The sequence below is a fragment of the Letharia lupina genome (genome assembly GCF_014066315.1).
Source record: "Letharia lupina isolate WasteWater1 chromosome Unknown contig_7, whole genome shotgun sequence".
Taxonomy (NCBI): domain Eukaryota; kingdom Fungi; phylum Ascomycota; class Lecanoromycetes; order Lecanorales; family Parmeliaceae; genus Letharia; species Letharia lupina.
In genome coordinates this window covers 359,159-374,056 of record NW_023502976.1, presented here as the reverse complement: position 1 = coordinate 374,056, position 14,898 = coordinate 359,159, and the positions used below count along the sequence as shown (strand labels likewise).

General features: G+C 44.1%; 4 protein-coding genes across 4 annotated transcripts; 2 read left to right on the top strand and 2 right to left on the bottom strand.

Moving 5' to 3' along the window:
* Positions 1-3,440: 3,440 nt before the first annotated feature.
* On the top strand, positions 3,441-4,138 carry HO133_009567 (uncharacterized protein; the record flags this gene model as incomplete). Its single annotated transcript, XM_037300428.1, has 2 exons — positions 3,441-3,727; positions 3,892-4,138. 2 exons carry the CDS (start codon positions 3,441-3,443, stop codon positions 4,136-4,138), a joined length of 534 nt encoding a protein of 177 aa, XP_037154276.1.
* Positions 4,139-4,667: 529 nt separating this feature from the next.
* Positions 4,668-5,260, top strand: HO133_009566 (uncharacterized protein; the record flags this gene model as incomplete). Its single annotated transcript, XM_037300427.1, has 2 exons — positions 4,668-5,146; positions 5,170-5,260. The coding sequence occupies 2 exons, from the start codon at positions 4,668-4,670 to the stop codon at positions 5,258-5,260; spliced, it is 570 nt and encodes a 189-aa protein (XP_037154275.1).
* A 986-nt stretch (positions 5,261-6,246) lies between these two features.
* On the bottom strand, positions 6,247-7,709 carry HO133_009565 (uncharacterized protein; the record flags this gene model as incomplete). The annotated part of the gene is made up of 5 exons (XM_037300426.1): positions 6,247-6,727; positions 6,797-6,960; positions 7,017-7,090; positions 7,140-7,376; positions 7,433-7,709. 5 exons carry the CDS (start codon positions 7,707-7,709, stop codon positions 6,247-6,249), a joined length of 1,233 nt encoding a protein of 410 aa, XP_037154274.1.
* Positions 7,710-9,303: 1,594 nt separating this feature from the next.
* On the bottom strand, positions 9,304-10,599 carry HO133_009564 (uncharacterized protein; the record flags this gene model as incomplete). The annotated part of the gene is made up of 3 exons (XM_037300425.1): positions 9,304-9,372; positions 9,440-10,464; positions 10,524-10,599. 3 exons carry the CDS (start codon positions 10,597-10,599, stop codon positions 9,304-9,306), a joined length of 1,170 nt encoding a protein of 389 aa, XP_037154273.1.
* Between the last annotated feature and the right edge of the window lie 4,299 nt (positions 10,600-14,898).

The following is a 14,898-nucleotide window of genomic DNA, read 5'->3' as shown; positions in this document are numbered from 1 at the left end:
TGGAACACTCTTTCAGGAGAACTGATGGGGCGAGTCTTCTCATGCTCGAAGGCCGTCTTGATTGGCTCGATCGAAACGAAGATGCTATGCTACATCCAAACCCCCAATCCTCATTTCTACGAACAGGAACGTTTGGATGGACAATCACCCACAACGTTTCCTTCCCCTGTTGGCGCATTCGGCGGGCTCACATTTCCACTACACACTACCATCGGAGCTGGCCCGTTGATCGAGCCAAAACCGCAGGTACAATCACCGGTCTGGGTCCTGCGCCCGAGCGAAAAGCTCGCAAACTGCCGCTGGTGAAGGGGCCGAGACCGTGACATGATGATGTCTGTTGTTGATGTGTTATTTTGATGGTGAGGGTGAGAAGTGGAGGGATGAGCCTGCTGATTGTCTAACTTGACGTACTGGAGTGGCGAGGGCGGAGGAGAGGAGGAGGGCGGTGGAGAGGAGGGAGGGCGGAGGGAGAGGGAGCGAGGGCGGAGGAGAGGAGGAGGGCGGTGGCTGCGAGGGAGAGCGCCTTGGTGTATATTGTGATGGGCGAGGCGTCTGTAGTAGCGAGGATGATAATTTTCGTGCTGGAAGTTCGTGAATTTCGAATTTCTGAACCTAGGATTGATGGACTTGATGTTTAGTCGCTTCACAGTGTGGAATGGCAATCGTGCCAGCGAGCAGTTGGATTATTCTATATTCAGCAAAGTACTTCTCGGCAAATTCATTTGGACGGCGATAGAGTCATCGAACCCTATGCACCCATCTGAGCCTCCGACGGACATCTCGAAGAGGTAAGACCCACGTGTCACGCGTTTTCATGGTATCAGAGCAGAGCTCAGGTGCTCAATCTTGATTTATCCTGGGACACACAGATAAAAGTATCGGTTGGTAAAGTATGATTATGGATGCGCGAATCAAAGACACGGAAGCAGAGCCTCCTCGTGGCGTTGCAGATCCTCGTTTCTGGTTTTTACGTCCCGTGTGTTGAGTCCGCAGAGCCCTTTCGTTTCAGCCGCAATGATGATGTCTCTCCTCGCTGCGATTGACGTGAACTCGGAATCATACATCAATTGATACAGTTACCGCACAAGTCGCTCATATAGATAGATGCCTTGCTATCGCAACATATTGAGCTTCCTCGTAAACCCAAGCCCGGGAACAACACGATCGACTTGATGGCTGATGGTTACCAGCTCTAACTTTTCATCCATTACCACTATTTCTGCATCCAGACGTCCTTTTTGTATCTTCTTGATCGTGCTCTCAGGACAAGCCATTGAACGTCCTCTGCAGGGAGCACTTTCTTCAGCTCAAACCCGATCGATAGGATGAAATACTTGAAGGGTGGCACATTTGGGTCTGTTCCAACAGTGTCGTCGGAAGCAACTGTTGCATCGGCGAGTCTCTGAGTAGTGAACGGACTATCAGGACGATAATTTTCAAGTACCTCGGCCCAGTGGTCGATGATGGAGCCCAACATCTTTGTGGTGAAGAATCAATTGAAGCAACGGGTGTGAGCCATAGGTCTGTCATACTGGGATGCTGGGCTCCATCGATGGGTGAGAACCATCGTATGTGTGTTGCTGCTTTGAGATAGCTTTTGGGTGACCACGGGTACTTCCAGCTGAGCCACTACGGATCAGTGTCGTCGAGAAGTCTGCTGAGATCTGCCGCCGGAACAGCAGGAGTGAGCGTGAAATTAGTCGGAAGAGAAAGACCTTGTTCAGAATCCATGTTCGTGTTCCTATCGACAAGCATCAGGCCAGCTCTATCCATCAATGTGGTAAAGCTCACGATGCGTGTCCAGCTACTCGATTCTCGCAGTCCTGACTTAGAACCTCGTGGATTGTGGAGATCTTGTTGAGCAATTTCACATGCTGAATAGTTACCTGAACTTGACCAGCCGTCGCTGCACGCAGGAACATCAAGTGCAGGTCAAATATATGGAGTTGCTTGTAGCTCCGGAGAGTAGAGGTGAAGTATTGTTATGTAGAAGACAGAACTATTGACATCAGAAACCCACCATGAGCGGCTACATTCTCGTTCGCACGTCGAACGTATGTTTCACGCCCACTCTAGCAACGATCCAAAGGAACAGTAGCAGCATAAGTATGGGCACTACTAGGTTCTGTATCAATCGCTGCCTTCAGCGTAATTTTTTCCGCGAAGTTGCGATTCATCATGAATAATGAGAGGCTCTGATCAAGTCCAGCAGACTGATCCGTTCCTATTGCCAGGTGGACCAAGGCGGACGGGACCAGACAGCCAAACACACTACCGTAATTTACGCCGCTATAAGTATTATCCTTCTACAATTAGATTTTTTGCCGAGATGATATCGACGCTGAGAGTGTGGTTGAAATGACTTTGCCCACATTGTGCGATATCTAAGCAGATGTACGAAGATGGGCGCCAAAAGGCATGCACAGCGCTAACCATAGCCCTAACCCTACTTTCGGAAGACGACCCTGTAGCAAGCGTGGGAGCGCATAGATTAACCTTCAGGAACCTCTATTAGGCTGCTAAGGGCAAATGGGCCCGGAATAAGCTTAGATCGGTTCCGAAGCAGCTCTAAGCGCATCGTCCAGGCAACCCGGGCATTATCCGAGTCTTAGCGCGGGAGTCTGGGCATGTGCAGGACTTTTGAAAGAACAAGGTAGCAAGGATCAGCTCGTGTGGGTAGAAGAAGGATGTAGATTCTATGGAGGAAGGATCCAAAGGATCTTAAGGATCCAGCCAAGCAAGCTATACTACATATGGCTAGCAAGACAGAAAGACCCCGTAGGAAGCACCTTCCGACTTTTTGGTGCCCACCTCCGCATGGAGCCTCGAAGATTCACGCGTGAAGTGCTAGACAAACGCAAGTTCTGCAGCAACTCGGAATGGGTTGCATGTTCTATGAGCTCGCTAGTGTGAGAGCCTTATCGAGCTTGTCAGAACAGGTAGCAGTAAGCTGACCTTGGGTATGTATAAAGCCGGGCTGATGCCCATCAATCCTGCAGGAATCACAATAGCGCTACTGGTAGCCCTGTAGAAACCCTACTTTCGGAATCCTACTCGATGAGTCATGGGGAAAAGCACCGTCGACGCCAAAATCACCCGGACATCTGAACTTACAAAAATTGTGTTCAATACCGCAAAGTGGGGATAATCCTGCAAGATCAAATTGCTACTATCTTCAGGTCATGAACTGTTGTTCTTGATCCTTTTTATAAGTTTTTTTTGGGGTCTTAGTGAATTTATTAGACGAGTTACTTTCTCATACCGGTATCACAGCTGCTTCGGCTCTCAAGAGAGTAATTGGCATTGACGAGCGACTTAGATAGACTCACTAAAAGTCCGTGTATGTGTGTACGTGCGTGTCTGGTTTACTAGCCACAGCCAGAAACTATTTGAACTCATACGCAGGCAACTCCTCTCTACCACAGACACTGTATTCCGCCATGTGTTCCTTCTCCTCCCTCGTCTCCCTCATCGTCACCGCTTGTGCCCTTTTGCTGTTATTGACCGAAGCGGCCTCGCCGGCCAAACACCTCAACATCACCGTCACGGCAGCTGCGTTCAGAAATTCCGTCATACAATGTTGGCAGCTCTCGACTCCCCTCATCACCTCTACCCAATCCGGCACCCGGGGTTCCATGGTTGCCCAGCTCGGAGATCTGTCCAATGCAACGTACAGCATCATTCCCGCAGAAACGAACGGTGGCGCTCATACTGCCCCTTATCCGCAGTAAGTAGCCTGTCTCTCTAGCGACCTTCTGACGCCTTAGCCCTGGGTGTCCAGGCCTGAACCCGAGAATTTCCCTTTTTCTCCTGTCACAGCATTTGCATTATTGCCTCTCTGAATTATCGTCGGCGTTACGTTTTTGGCCTCTCTGACCTCCTTTGATCTAGGTTTGTCGCGTTTGTCAGTGGGGCGGCAAAGATCACCATTCCTGGTTCCACCCAAGAAGCCTTTGTCCACGCTGGCAAAAATGGGCTGCTTTTCGCCGCGGACACTGCGGCGTTGAGTAGGAGTAGATACGGTATAATCTTTACGAAGGAAACGTTTCTGATGCACGTGCCAACCGCTGGAGGAATTGTGCCTCCGCACACGGTCCTGTACACAGGCCCGTGTAGGGGGGATGAATTTATGAGATAAGAGCGAAGGGCGTTGTTATTACGTGTGTCAAGAGGCGTAGGTACAGATCATGTTCAGATGGCGACTACGATGTTGTCTCGCGTTGAGGTTGATAGCTTCTTGAATAGAGCTAAAGAAACAAAAAAGCTGTGACACAGAGCGAATCCACATTGCAGACACATCTCAACGAGGCGCCAGTAGACAGACAGCGTTCAGCGTTTCAGAAACTCCCAGTTGGTTCTACCTTCTCAGGAGTTGCATTCGATCTTCAAGCATCTTACGCATTATGAGTCTCGAGAATGGACGACTGGGGAGCACTCTGCGAAAGAAACTCGAGATACACGGCCATGATTACCCGCTCCACGGGCCAAAGCACAGCCTTCTTCCTTTTTCCACACAACCATCAGCCTTCCGGCACAGGTATTGCCCCAATCCTCAACAGGAACCCCCGTGTACAACTACAAGCCCGCAAGTCTCACACATCGCGCCTTCCCCCGCGTAGCATCGGCTCGTTGCAAGGTTTCTTCTTTCAGCGGCGCCTTTGATGAACATGTTCTTTGCCCAAGGGTCATTCTTCAACATTGGTGGATTTTTGCATGCAGTCGCCGGAGGGAAAAGCCATCAAATTGATTTGAAAGAGATCCTTTTAGCCAGAGGAACGCCCACTTCACATGGCACCAGGCCTCTACTGGCGATTAGAGACAATATGATGGTGAAACAAACAACTTCGGATCCGTCCCAGAACAGGGACCTGGCGGTAGCAAAGCGTGATCTAGATACAGCCGTTGGTAAGGTCTCGTCCGTGTCGAAAGGTTTCCTTGACCCCGGAGGCTCTATGGCCAAAGAATCATATGCAGAACCGGTTGACGAGCTCGGAAAGGTGTCAGAAGACCAGATCGAAGACGCAGCCAAATCGGATACCTTCACAAAGCTTATCGCCTGCGGGCAGACTTTGTGGTTTGCGACCAATGTGATTTCCCCATTTAGCGAGTGTGAAGCGGTCACTCTACTCGAGGTCAGTACACCGGCGTACGTTTTCTGTGCTGTTACAGCTTATGCCGCTTGGTGGAAGAAGCCCCAAAGCTGTACTCTTCCGATATCCGTCAGCTGCACAGAGGAAGGAATTCCAATCGAGCCCCATAGAATTTATTCATCCGTCTTAGGTACTTGGAAAGAATCCTAATATGGTGCAAAATTCTGAACTGATAAACACCACCAAGCTACACAGGACTGGGATTACGCCGGGTTCACTTGGCTGCTCGGCCTCGCCTCATCACTTCCTGGAGCAATTCACGTTGCATCCTGGAATGTGACTCTCCCTTCAGAGCTTGAATTGTGGCTGTCGCGAAGCAGCGGTCTCCTGTCTAGTTGTCGGTCCACTTCTTGGGCTGTTTGATGCCGCGCAAGACCTGAAGCGCGTTCTTGGAGCGTTGGCAAAGATCTTGCATGAGATTACGCTGACGCTCTATATCATTGTCAGACTCTACATGATTGTGAAACCTTCTTATAAGCCTGCGTGCTTTACCATTCGGCCTAAATCAATGACCGTGAGCTCCAGACTTGATTTGTGTCAATGTTCGGGCGAATTACAAATCCATACCCTATCTTACATTTTCATACCCCAATGAGATATGATTTTATAAGTTGTCATTAATAGAGGTATGATTTTATAAGTTGCCATAGTGGCTTAGAATTGCTATCTACGGGCGGGGTTTTAGGGTAGAGTTTCGGGGCGGATTAGGGTAAGGTAGCCTAAAATCCTCCCTAAATACACTCTACTCTACTATATAATAGGGCTCTTACACATACCCTAACTACACTTCTAAGGCATAAAGACAGCTACATCTACAAGTTAATAATATCTTACATTTCCTTACCCCAAGGAATTATAACTTACAATTTCATACCCCATTTTTTGGTAAGGAGTATGAAAATGTAAGATGGGGTATGAATTTGTAAGAATCCCATAGTTTGTTTGGGGTATGAATTTGTAATTTGCCCTCAATGTTCGATTCGACATAGTTGGAAGGAAATTGTTGCAGGCTACAATCAAATCTCAGCTTGGCTTGTGAATGAAGAAAATTTACATGGTTCACACCCGACATGTTGAATGCTCAGGTAGTAGAGGTTCAACCATTGCTTGACCAGCCACGCTCGTGGCCTTCTTCTGGCGTAATCATGAACCTCTCATCTTTGCCACCATCCTCTCGGTTTGGTGCGAAAAGGAGTTTCCACGACTCCACAAGGTTGTTAGGAAGTCTCCACGTCCTTTTGGGGTCACGAAGTTGCATTTTCAGCATGTGTCGTCGAGACCCCATCCCTTGTGTACCTTGGTCTTCGAAAGGCTCTCGCGCATGGAGCATGCTCATGTTGTTGAGGTATAAAATATCTCCCGTCTTGGTTGGCAACGACATTGAGTTTTTCTCCGCGAAGAAATGGACGGCGTCCAAAGCCTCCAGCTGCGATTCGGTGGGTGCAGGAAGGCTCTGATTCCGCTTGTTTCCTCTGAATCCACAGAGCGGGTACCTCGAGAAGTTGAACATGACTTTTTTCCCATCAGTGAAGAGCAACGGTGTCTTGATTGGGGGCCATTGGCTGTAGTCTTGATAACTATTGCGAAGAGTCAGTAATGATGCATCCGCGTACACGTAATGGCACAGTCAGTCAGAAGTATCTCACGTATCAAGAACCCAATCTTGCGTCAGAGTATGAAGGACATCCGCACGCGACGAGGCAAGCTCATTGTACACCTTCCACCCACTGGCAATCTGTGTCCTTCCACCACTTTGATCGGTATTCATTGCGTATAGCGCGAGAATATCGCCGTCGTCTGTGTGAAAGCTCTATTCAATCGTTGTTATATAATAGTCTCACGCGTCAATGAGTAGAGCCTACTGACCATTGCATCGTTGGTGAATCCAGGTGTAATTTTCCTGTCTTGCTCTGCACTGAAAGCAGCGGGTAAGACATGGCCTGGCAAATGATAAGTCTATCTGTCCTCATAATGCAAGTGCAAACCTACATAGGACGTGTTGCCGAGCTCGGTCTAGAAAGCCGCGTTCCGGGGCGATGTAGGCAGAGATACCGGCATAGAGAATGACGTTTTCTTCGTCGGTGTATTTCGCTGGCTCTAAGCCCCGAATCACACAAAAGCCGCGCCCGTTGTAACACTCCTCCGAGATGTCATCCAGCCGCTTGGCAAGCTGGTCTGGCAAGCGAAAGCTGATCTGGTCAATCTGGGATAAATGCAAAGCTTGATCTTTGATGAATCAGCATCTTGTTCAGCGGCGGGGAGAATAAGTCTCTTAATCGTACTACGAAAGTCACGCATAGCACCCTCGAGTGCGAACACGTCGGCCTCTGAAAGGAGTACTACCCACGCATCCGATTGCATCTCCATGTCCGATCCCTGCCACGCCATTCGAGCGTCAATATGTGCAGGGAAGCCTTGGGGAACCTCTGAATGGACATTCTTGTCTTCGCGCAGAGACCAGAATCGAAGAGCATCACCAGTAGTTGGGTAGTATGAAAGTACGCTGGGCGCCTCTGTTGCCACTCTATTCGCATGCGTTGGATAGCCGACTGTAGCCATTGTGCACTGAACAATGCTTGAGCGTCAAAGATCGAAGGGACGAGCTTCCTACTGTGCTCAAAAAACCAGACGTGGAGTAGCAGTGACAACGTGGGTCTGAAGTCTATTTCTTATCTCTCAGCTTTCCGAATATTTGAGACACACAATCAATGACGACAGCACGAGAATCTGTAAAGCATCCTTTCTCTTCACACCTTGATGAAGGCTGGCGATGGACGAATCACAATGGCTCGAAAAGCTCTGCTCCCCATACCATTTCGTAATTGAAATCCCCCACTTCGGCTGCAGACCTACGATCTGTAAGAATGGCATCTGTACGAGACGTTAGACATATCCCGGTAGAGCGGGCACCGATTCTATGGGTCGCGTTGTGGAGGAGGGGTAAAAGGTTGGGTGGTAAACCTTTTGATTCGGTCAAAAATTGGAAATAAGCGACCTGCGAGGCGTCCAAACCAGCAACGTCCGCGGCGCTCTCTGCAGACTGATTGGAGAAAGGCCCGATATTGGTGAGGAATGTTTTGGTAACGTACAACAGGCGTTGCGCAGACCACTCCCATTGTTCCATCATTCTTTCCGAGACCCTTTGGGTACGTGAGCTTAATTCGTCCTGCGTTGCATTAGGTTGAGAGACAAGCTCAGAATGATCCAATGCATGACAAACTCACCGTCGTGGTTGAGTACATGTGCACGAATTCTTTCTGTATGCCATACACATACTCGATGTTGTTGATTAAGATGAAACCAGTAAGGAACACTTCTAACCAATCTTCTTGCTTCCTTGCACACACTTTCTGCCCGAACCGAGTAATCAATTGACTTCCAAGGCCCTTCATCCACTGAATGATAACAGTATCGCATTGGTGGTCGAGTACGGGAGGGATCGGTACTTTTTTATACATGGGCGATGCGGGGTCTTTTATGGCTTCTAGCCCAAGGGTCTCAGATCCATCGAAAGATCTCTCAAATTGGCACAGCTTGCTGCCAGCCCATAAGTCTAGGGCTTTGATGACAAGTCTTTGCGGATTCTGCGTCTTTTATGAATGCTTATCAGCCTCGAGAAGCGTGCGATGTTAGGGTAGAACAAGCATTTTGTGGGGGAACTCACTGCGTACCGAAAGGCCTCTTGGAATGTTCGTCGAACTATCTCAGAAGAGTCGGTCGCTGCCAGTCCATGCAGAAGTATATGGACGTATTGTCTTGCGAGCCTTTTTAATCCGATCTGTAATGCGCAAGGATCGACAGCAGCGTAAGTTGGCACCTCCACCACTTCACTCGGAACACTTCCTCTCACGAATGCTACTGTGACGTCGTTGTCCTTTGGGCGAAAATGACGACAGGCTAGTCTCAAGGATTCCCTCTGTCGAAACGGGGTCTCTCTGATTTCGAGAGTAATGGTTGCCGAAGTGACCCAGTTGGACTCGTTTCGAAGAGGCTCAGGATGGAGCCCAAACTCTAAGATTGGACAATGAATTCCCTACTTCGATGCTTTTGGGTGGATTGATAACAATGAAATGGATCTGCTTACCGCTTCTGAAAAAGCCACACTCTGAGAGATCTAGTTTGAAGCAGATCCGAGTCGCTGGCAGCCGATCCTTCAAGCATCGTTCACAAATGCCGTCCTGAACATTCGCTCGATGACACTGGGATAATTCAGTACTTGCTTCTAGCTATTCGTAGTCGAGGAAACGAACAGTATCTTCCGCGAGCCTGCATCTAAAACAGGCTCCGACCTGTCGAGTTCCAGCAACTTCCTGACGGCGGCCCTTTGAGAAAGCCTTTCGTACTTTTGAGGCCGCGTGTTTCCCCCCTCCAATCACAAGGGTGAGGTCCGCATTTGGAGCCTTTGATCGGCGGGTTGCTTCTGTTATGGCTGTGCAAGCTACAGGAACTAGATTTGAAGCAAGCCCGTTGATTGATATGGAGGTTTCGTTTGTTGCATTCTTGCTGGTGTCGCGTGGCTGATAGGAAATTTCGTGGTTCACCGCAGTATGCTCTTCAAAGTGAGGCGTAGCATCTGATGTTATTCCCCCCAGCCAGACCTTCTGCGTGGAATTGGCTGAGCCCTTGTACGGATCGGTACCCTGCTGAGGGGTTTTGAATTCTGGCAAGTCTACGATTGAAGGGAATGGCGGCTCTGGAAGCTGAGCATCAACTGGCCTGAGCATCTCCGTCTGCTCTGCAGTGATATCCTGATAATCTTGACGAGATGTGGAGATCGATGCAACTTCTGATAACTGTGGATAGCCGCGCGGCGTGGAACCCCGTGAGGCCAGAGGTACCCATCTGCTGCTGGGTTCCATAAAGCCATCTGATTCCCACAGTCCACGATATGGGTTGAAGAATTCAAGCGGATCTGGCTCTACTACACCATGGCGAGGATTTGACAACAAAGGCGCATGGTACGTGCCATGCGCCATTGGCGGAGAGCCAGTCTCATGCACCCCCCATTGGCTGCCATTGGCCCAGGGCAGTGTCTTTCCCGGTGTATGGTAAGTTCGGTGAAGAGAGGAGCCTGTAGGGCTTGGGTTGGTGGCATCGACTGAGACGAGTGTTGATGCATCTATATTGGGCGGAAAGCTGGGAACATTTTCGAGGTTTTCGATATCTTCGAGAGTACCAACGAGGCTTTCTTGGCCGGGGTCAAAGCCGACCCAATCATTGTACGCTTGGATGAACGGGGTGGATGGATGTTCTGACTCAACCCAGTAGGGCTCCCCGTCAAGTGCATTGTCTTGTCGCTCTATCCATGAATCATCTGTACTACATATGAGCAAATGTTTCTACTCAAGTCCTCAACCAGATAGCCCGACTTACTGGTATGGCTTGGAGACTCGTCTTTGTCTCCACCTAAGTTATATCGCCCTCCCCAGGCCGATGGGCTCCCGGACATCCTAAGCCAGCCCGAATGTGCTACTCAATTGTGCTAGTTCAACTTTACTCGCTCAGTTGTGCTAGCTCAATTCGTTTAGGAATGAAATCAGATGATGATACATTTGAATTGCACCACATGAAGATTTATCGTAAATAAATACAAAGGAAGCTATGAATGTGTGCCTGCCCTTCTTCAAAGCTGCCACCACGGGCTGCACGGAGTCATTGGGCAAGCTAACCTGTTTTCGACTTCGGGAGTTCTCGTACACTGAATGGCTACAAGTCCGACAGCTTTACATCAGCACATTACTGTTTCATCACCATTACCGGCATGATTGCTTAGCCAGTCACATCGTCTAGGCATCTCAATGATCCTGGCCTGGATATCTTCCAGAAAAATTCCTTGGACGGGTTGCTGGCTGTACGGCCGAAACCCGGTTACATTTTGCCCAATGACACTCCCTGGTGCTGTAGTAAGGCTACCTACCTCTTGGTGGTTACCATCGACTCACCGACTGCCAATCGTGTCCTGTATGACAAATTGCAGAAGTTTCTCACTATTACGAGTAACTCGCGCAATTGACACAGTTTGCTCGCATTCGCTTGCGTAAAGCGTCATGCATTTTCTAGTAACCCTAGATCTCCCTCCTTTTGTTTTCATCATTGCAATATTCAGATTCAGCAGAGGAAGAAAGGGACGAAAGAATGGGCGATGCCAACGATTAAGCAAGTAGGAGGGTATTTTGACTCTGTTTACTTAGCACATTGGTCTCTCCCTTGCTTGGCAAATAATCAGTCCCGTAGTAGCACAATAGGAAATTTGCGTCCTCGAGCAAGTTGCAATCCAAAAGCGGTCGGCGTACAACGTGGGGGAATTACGATCGGGTCCCACAATCACCATAGTCTATCCTAGTCTCGGCCGTACCCAATAAGGTTGATAATTTGCGTCGACGCGATGGCCTAGAGGTCGAGGGCGAGGGCGAGAGGTTTGACGGTCTTGAAGCCGAGGCCGAAGCCGAAGCCGAAGTAGAGGAAACGCGACTCTTGCCGGACATGGCAGGAGAGGGTGATGGCCTCGCCAGAATACGAGATAACACCACCTTCAGCGTCGTAGAGGGGGACGTGGCCGCCCTTGTTCGCGTTTTTCCAGGCTTGTTTGTCATGTTGCTCTGCAGCTATGTTCTGCATAAGTCTCTGATACCCTGCTCCACAGCTCCCGATCTGCAGCAGCTCAGCAATACTGTCCGGTTTATCCTTGAAGGATCGATCAGCCAATCAGCTTTCCAGCCCTTTCTAGGTTCTCTCTGTTTCGGTCAGATTTGACAAGGCGCGCTGGAAATTTGATCTAGTATAGCCATTTCTCTGGTTTATACGGGAGGATGGCAGCGGTACTGGCAGCAGCACTGTTGTCTTCTCCAGGGCTGGCAATGGTGGACCAACTAACTGGTCCACTACCAGTGGAACCGTTAGTTTCTCGTAGTTGATGGTGTAGTTTGAGGTGTACCGGTTGGTAGTTGGTGTAGTTCTGACCTTGAAACCAACTGGTTCAACTGAGAGTGGAGTAGATTATAATAAATTTTTAAAAATTCGGTTTTTTGAGTGAAAAGAGTTATTAGGCCAACATTGATAGGGCTGAAGAAGGGCTGAAAATAGGGCTGATAGGGCTTAGGGCCAGTTCGGTAACCACATATTTTGAAAATAAACCCCTACTTATTTTCACTAAATAACGCCACCTCTTGGCAAATGAAAATATGGCTTAAAAATGACACTAATTTATATTTAAAATATGTAAAAATATCTATACGATTCCGTTCGGTAATTCTATTTTTGAGGCTAAGTCAGAAACGTCGTAAAAAATTGAGAAAATTATCTTCTTCATCAGTGATTATTGAATTTCTATCATTTTACGTTATTATAATGGAGACGTCTATTACTATTACTATATAGGCTTTAACTATTATTAATACTTTTATTACTCTTATTATTATTATTAATATCTTTATTAATATCTCTATTAATATTTCTACTAATATCTTTATTAATATTTTATTATATAATATATTTTAGATTTATCTTATAAAAATAATATTATACTCTAAAATAATATAATAATATCGTCTTAGAAAGAGAGTAGATATAAGCTTTAAATTTAAAGTTTAAATAAGTATTTTAGTTACTATTTAAACTATAACTCTAATAGAGTATTATATTAATAAGTCTTAATATTAAGAGAAGATATAAGCTTATAAGCCTAGATAGACTCTATAGCGAGTTCTTCGCTATAAATTAAGTAATTAAAAATAAGATAATAATATATAAATACTCTTAATAAATAAAGATTAATAATAAATATAAATAAAGATATAACGTTAAGATATAAAAATATTATATAATTAAATAACTTTTTCTAGAAAAATAAATTAGTAAGCGAATTTCGAATTAAGTCTTTTCTCTATATTATCGAGTTTAATAAGTTATTTCTAAAGAGAATAGCTATAGAAAATTACGTCTAGTCTATATATAGTCTAGAAATTATAATAAATCTTAATCATCTATAAATCTGAAAAGTTTCTTTCCGTACGATTTCCGTCAGGTTCGTACTATAAGTACGATTTAGTTTATTTAGCAGACTTTATCTATATCTAACCCTTTTCGTTAATTTAATAACTATTCTAATTCTTTTCGCCAGTTCTACTAATTTAGTAACTTTAAAAAATTTTCAACAACTTTAAAAATTTTATATAATGTACTCTAATATACTCTAAGTACTATTCTATATATATATAATATTAATATATATTATTATTAATATACGTATTATTATACGCTATATTAGAGTATTATTTACGCGACTAATTTTATTAAATCGTCTAATTCTATAGCCAAATTTAAGTTAGCGTTGATACTCGTTATCGTAGAACCTTATCGTTATAACGTTAATTATTAGAACTTTTCTTTTTTATATATATATTGCTATTAAATTAATAGAACTAATAAAAAAGATTAAGATAGTTACTAAACCGACGGAATTTAGACGAATTCTAATCAGATTTATTAAATCGATAGAATTTGAGCGGATTCTAATTAGATTTACTAATTCGACGGATTTTGTAATTTCCGCGACAAACGCGCGATCAGCAATTTCAAATTTTGCAGGAACTTTTCAGATTTGCAGATAATCTTTTAAATATCTTATTTTCTCTCTTCGTCTTAGTTAATATCTTATATAAAAATATAAAGTATTTAAATAATAATAAATAATAAATATCTTAAATCGCAGCGAAAAAAATAATATATCAGCTTCGTAATTGAGATAATAATTTTTATAAAAAGAATTAAAAAGATTAAGAAAGAATATATAGATAACGCTATTAGTAAAGTCGAAGTTAGAATAAAAAATTCTATTATATAGAGAGAAAGAAATTACACGTAGCGTATAAGAGAAGAAAAATAATATATTAAAGAGATATCTTAGATAATAATTGAGAAAGCTTTAGTTTTACTATAAATAATTATGAATTTAAAGAATTCTAGCTTTCTTTATTAAGCCGTAATCGTGTTTTTAAATAAGAAAATAGTATTTATATATACTATTCTTTCTAAAAGTACTAGAAATAATTAGTTATAAGGGAAAATTAATAAGTGAAAAATGAAATAGACTTTAGAAAAGGAATATAAAAAGTAGATAGAAGAATATATTTGAAATAGCGAAGTAACTTTATACGCTATAAATAAAAAATATAGCTATTTAATAAAGTATCTTAGTTATAAAGTAAGATATACTTAATAATTTCTCTATATATTTATCGTAAGTTAATCTTTTAAATAATTTATCTTCGTGTTAATTCTAAAGCTACTCTATAGAGACTTAATATTATTTACGCTATTACTATCTAATACTTTAATAATATATATATTCTCGTTATTTATAAAATAATATAGAATAATAAATTTATAAAGAGCTATTAATTTAAATTATATTTATATCTAAATTAGAATATCGAATTCTACTAGAAAGTTTATAGATAAAAATCGTCTTTTAAGTATATCGAAGATTCTTTCTATAATATTTTATAGCTGAGAATATCGTAGATTAAAAAGTTCTTTTATATTCTTAGACTTTATCTTAATCTACTTCTATTCTTTTAAATAATATTATATTCTTATATATAATATTATTAGAAAGTTATAATTAAAATATCTAATATCGATAAGATAATATTTATTTTTAGAGATTATAAATTCTTAATTAAAGATAGTATTCTATAAAATCTTAATATTATAGATAAATTCTTTTTATTCTAAAAGTATATAATAA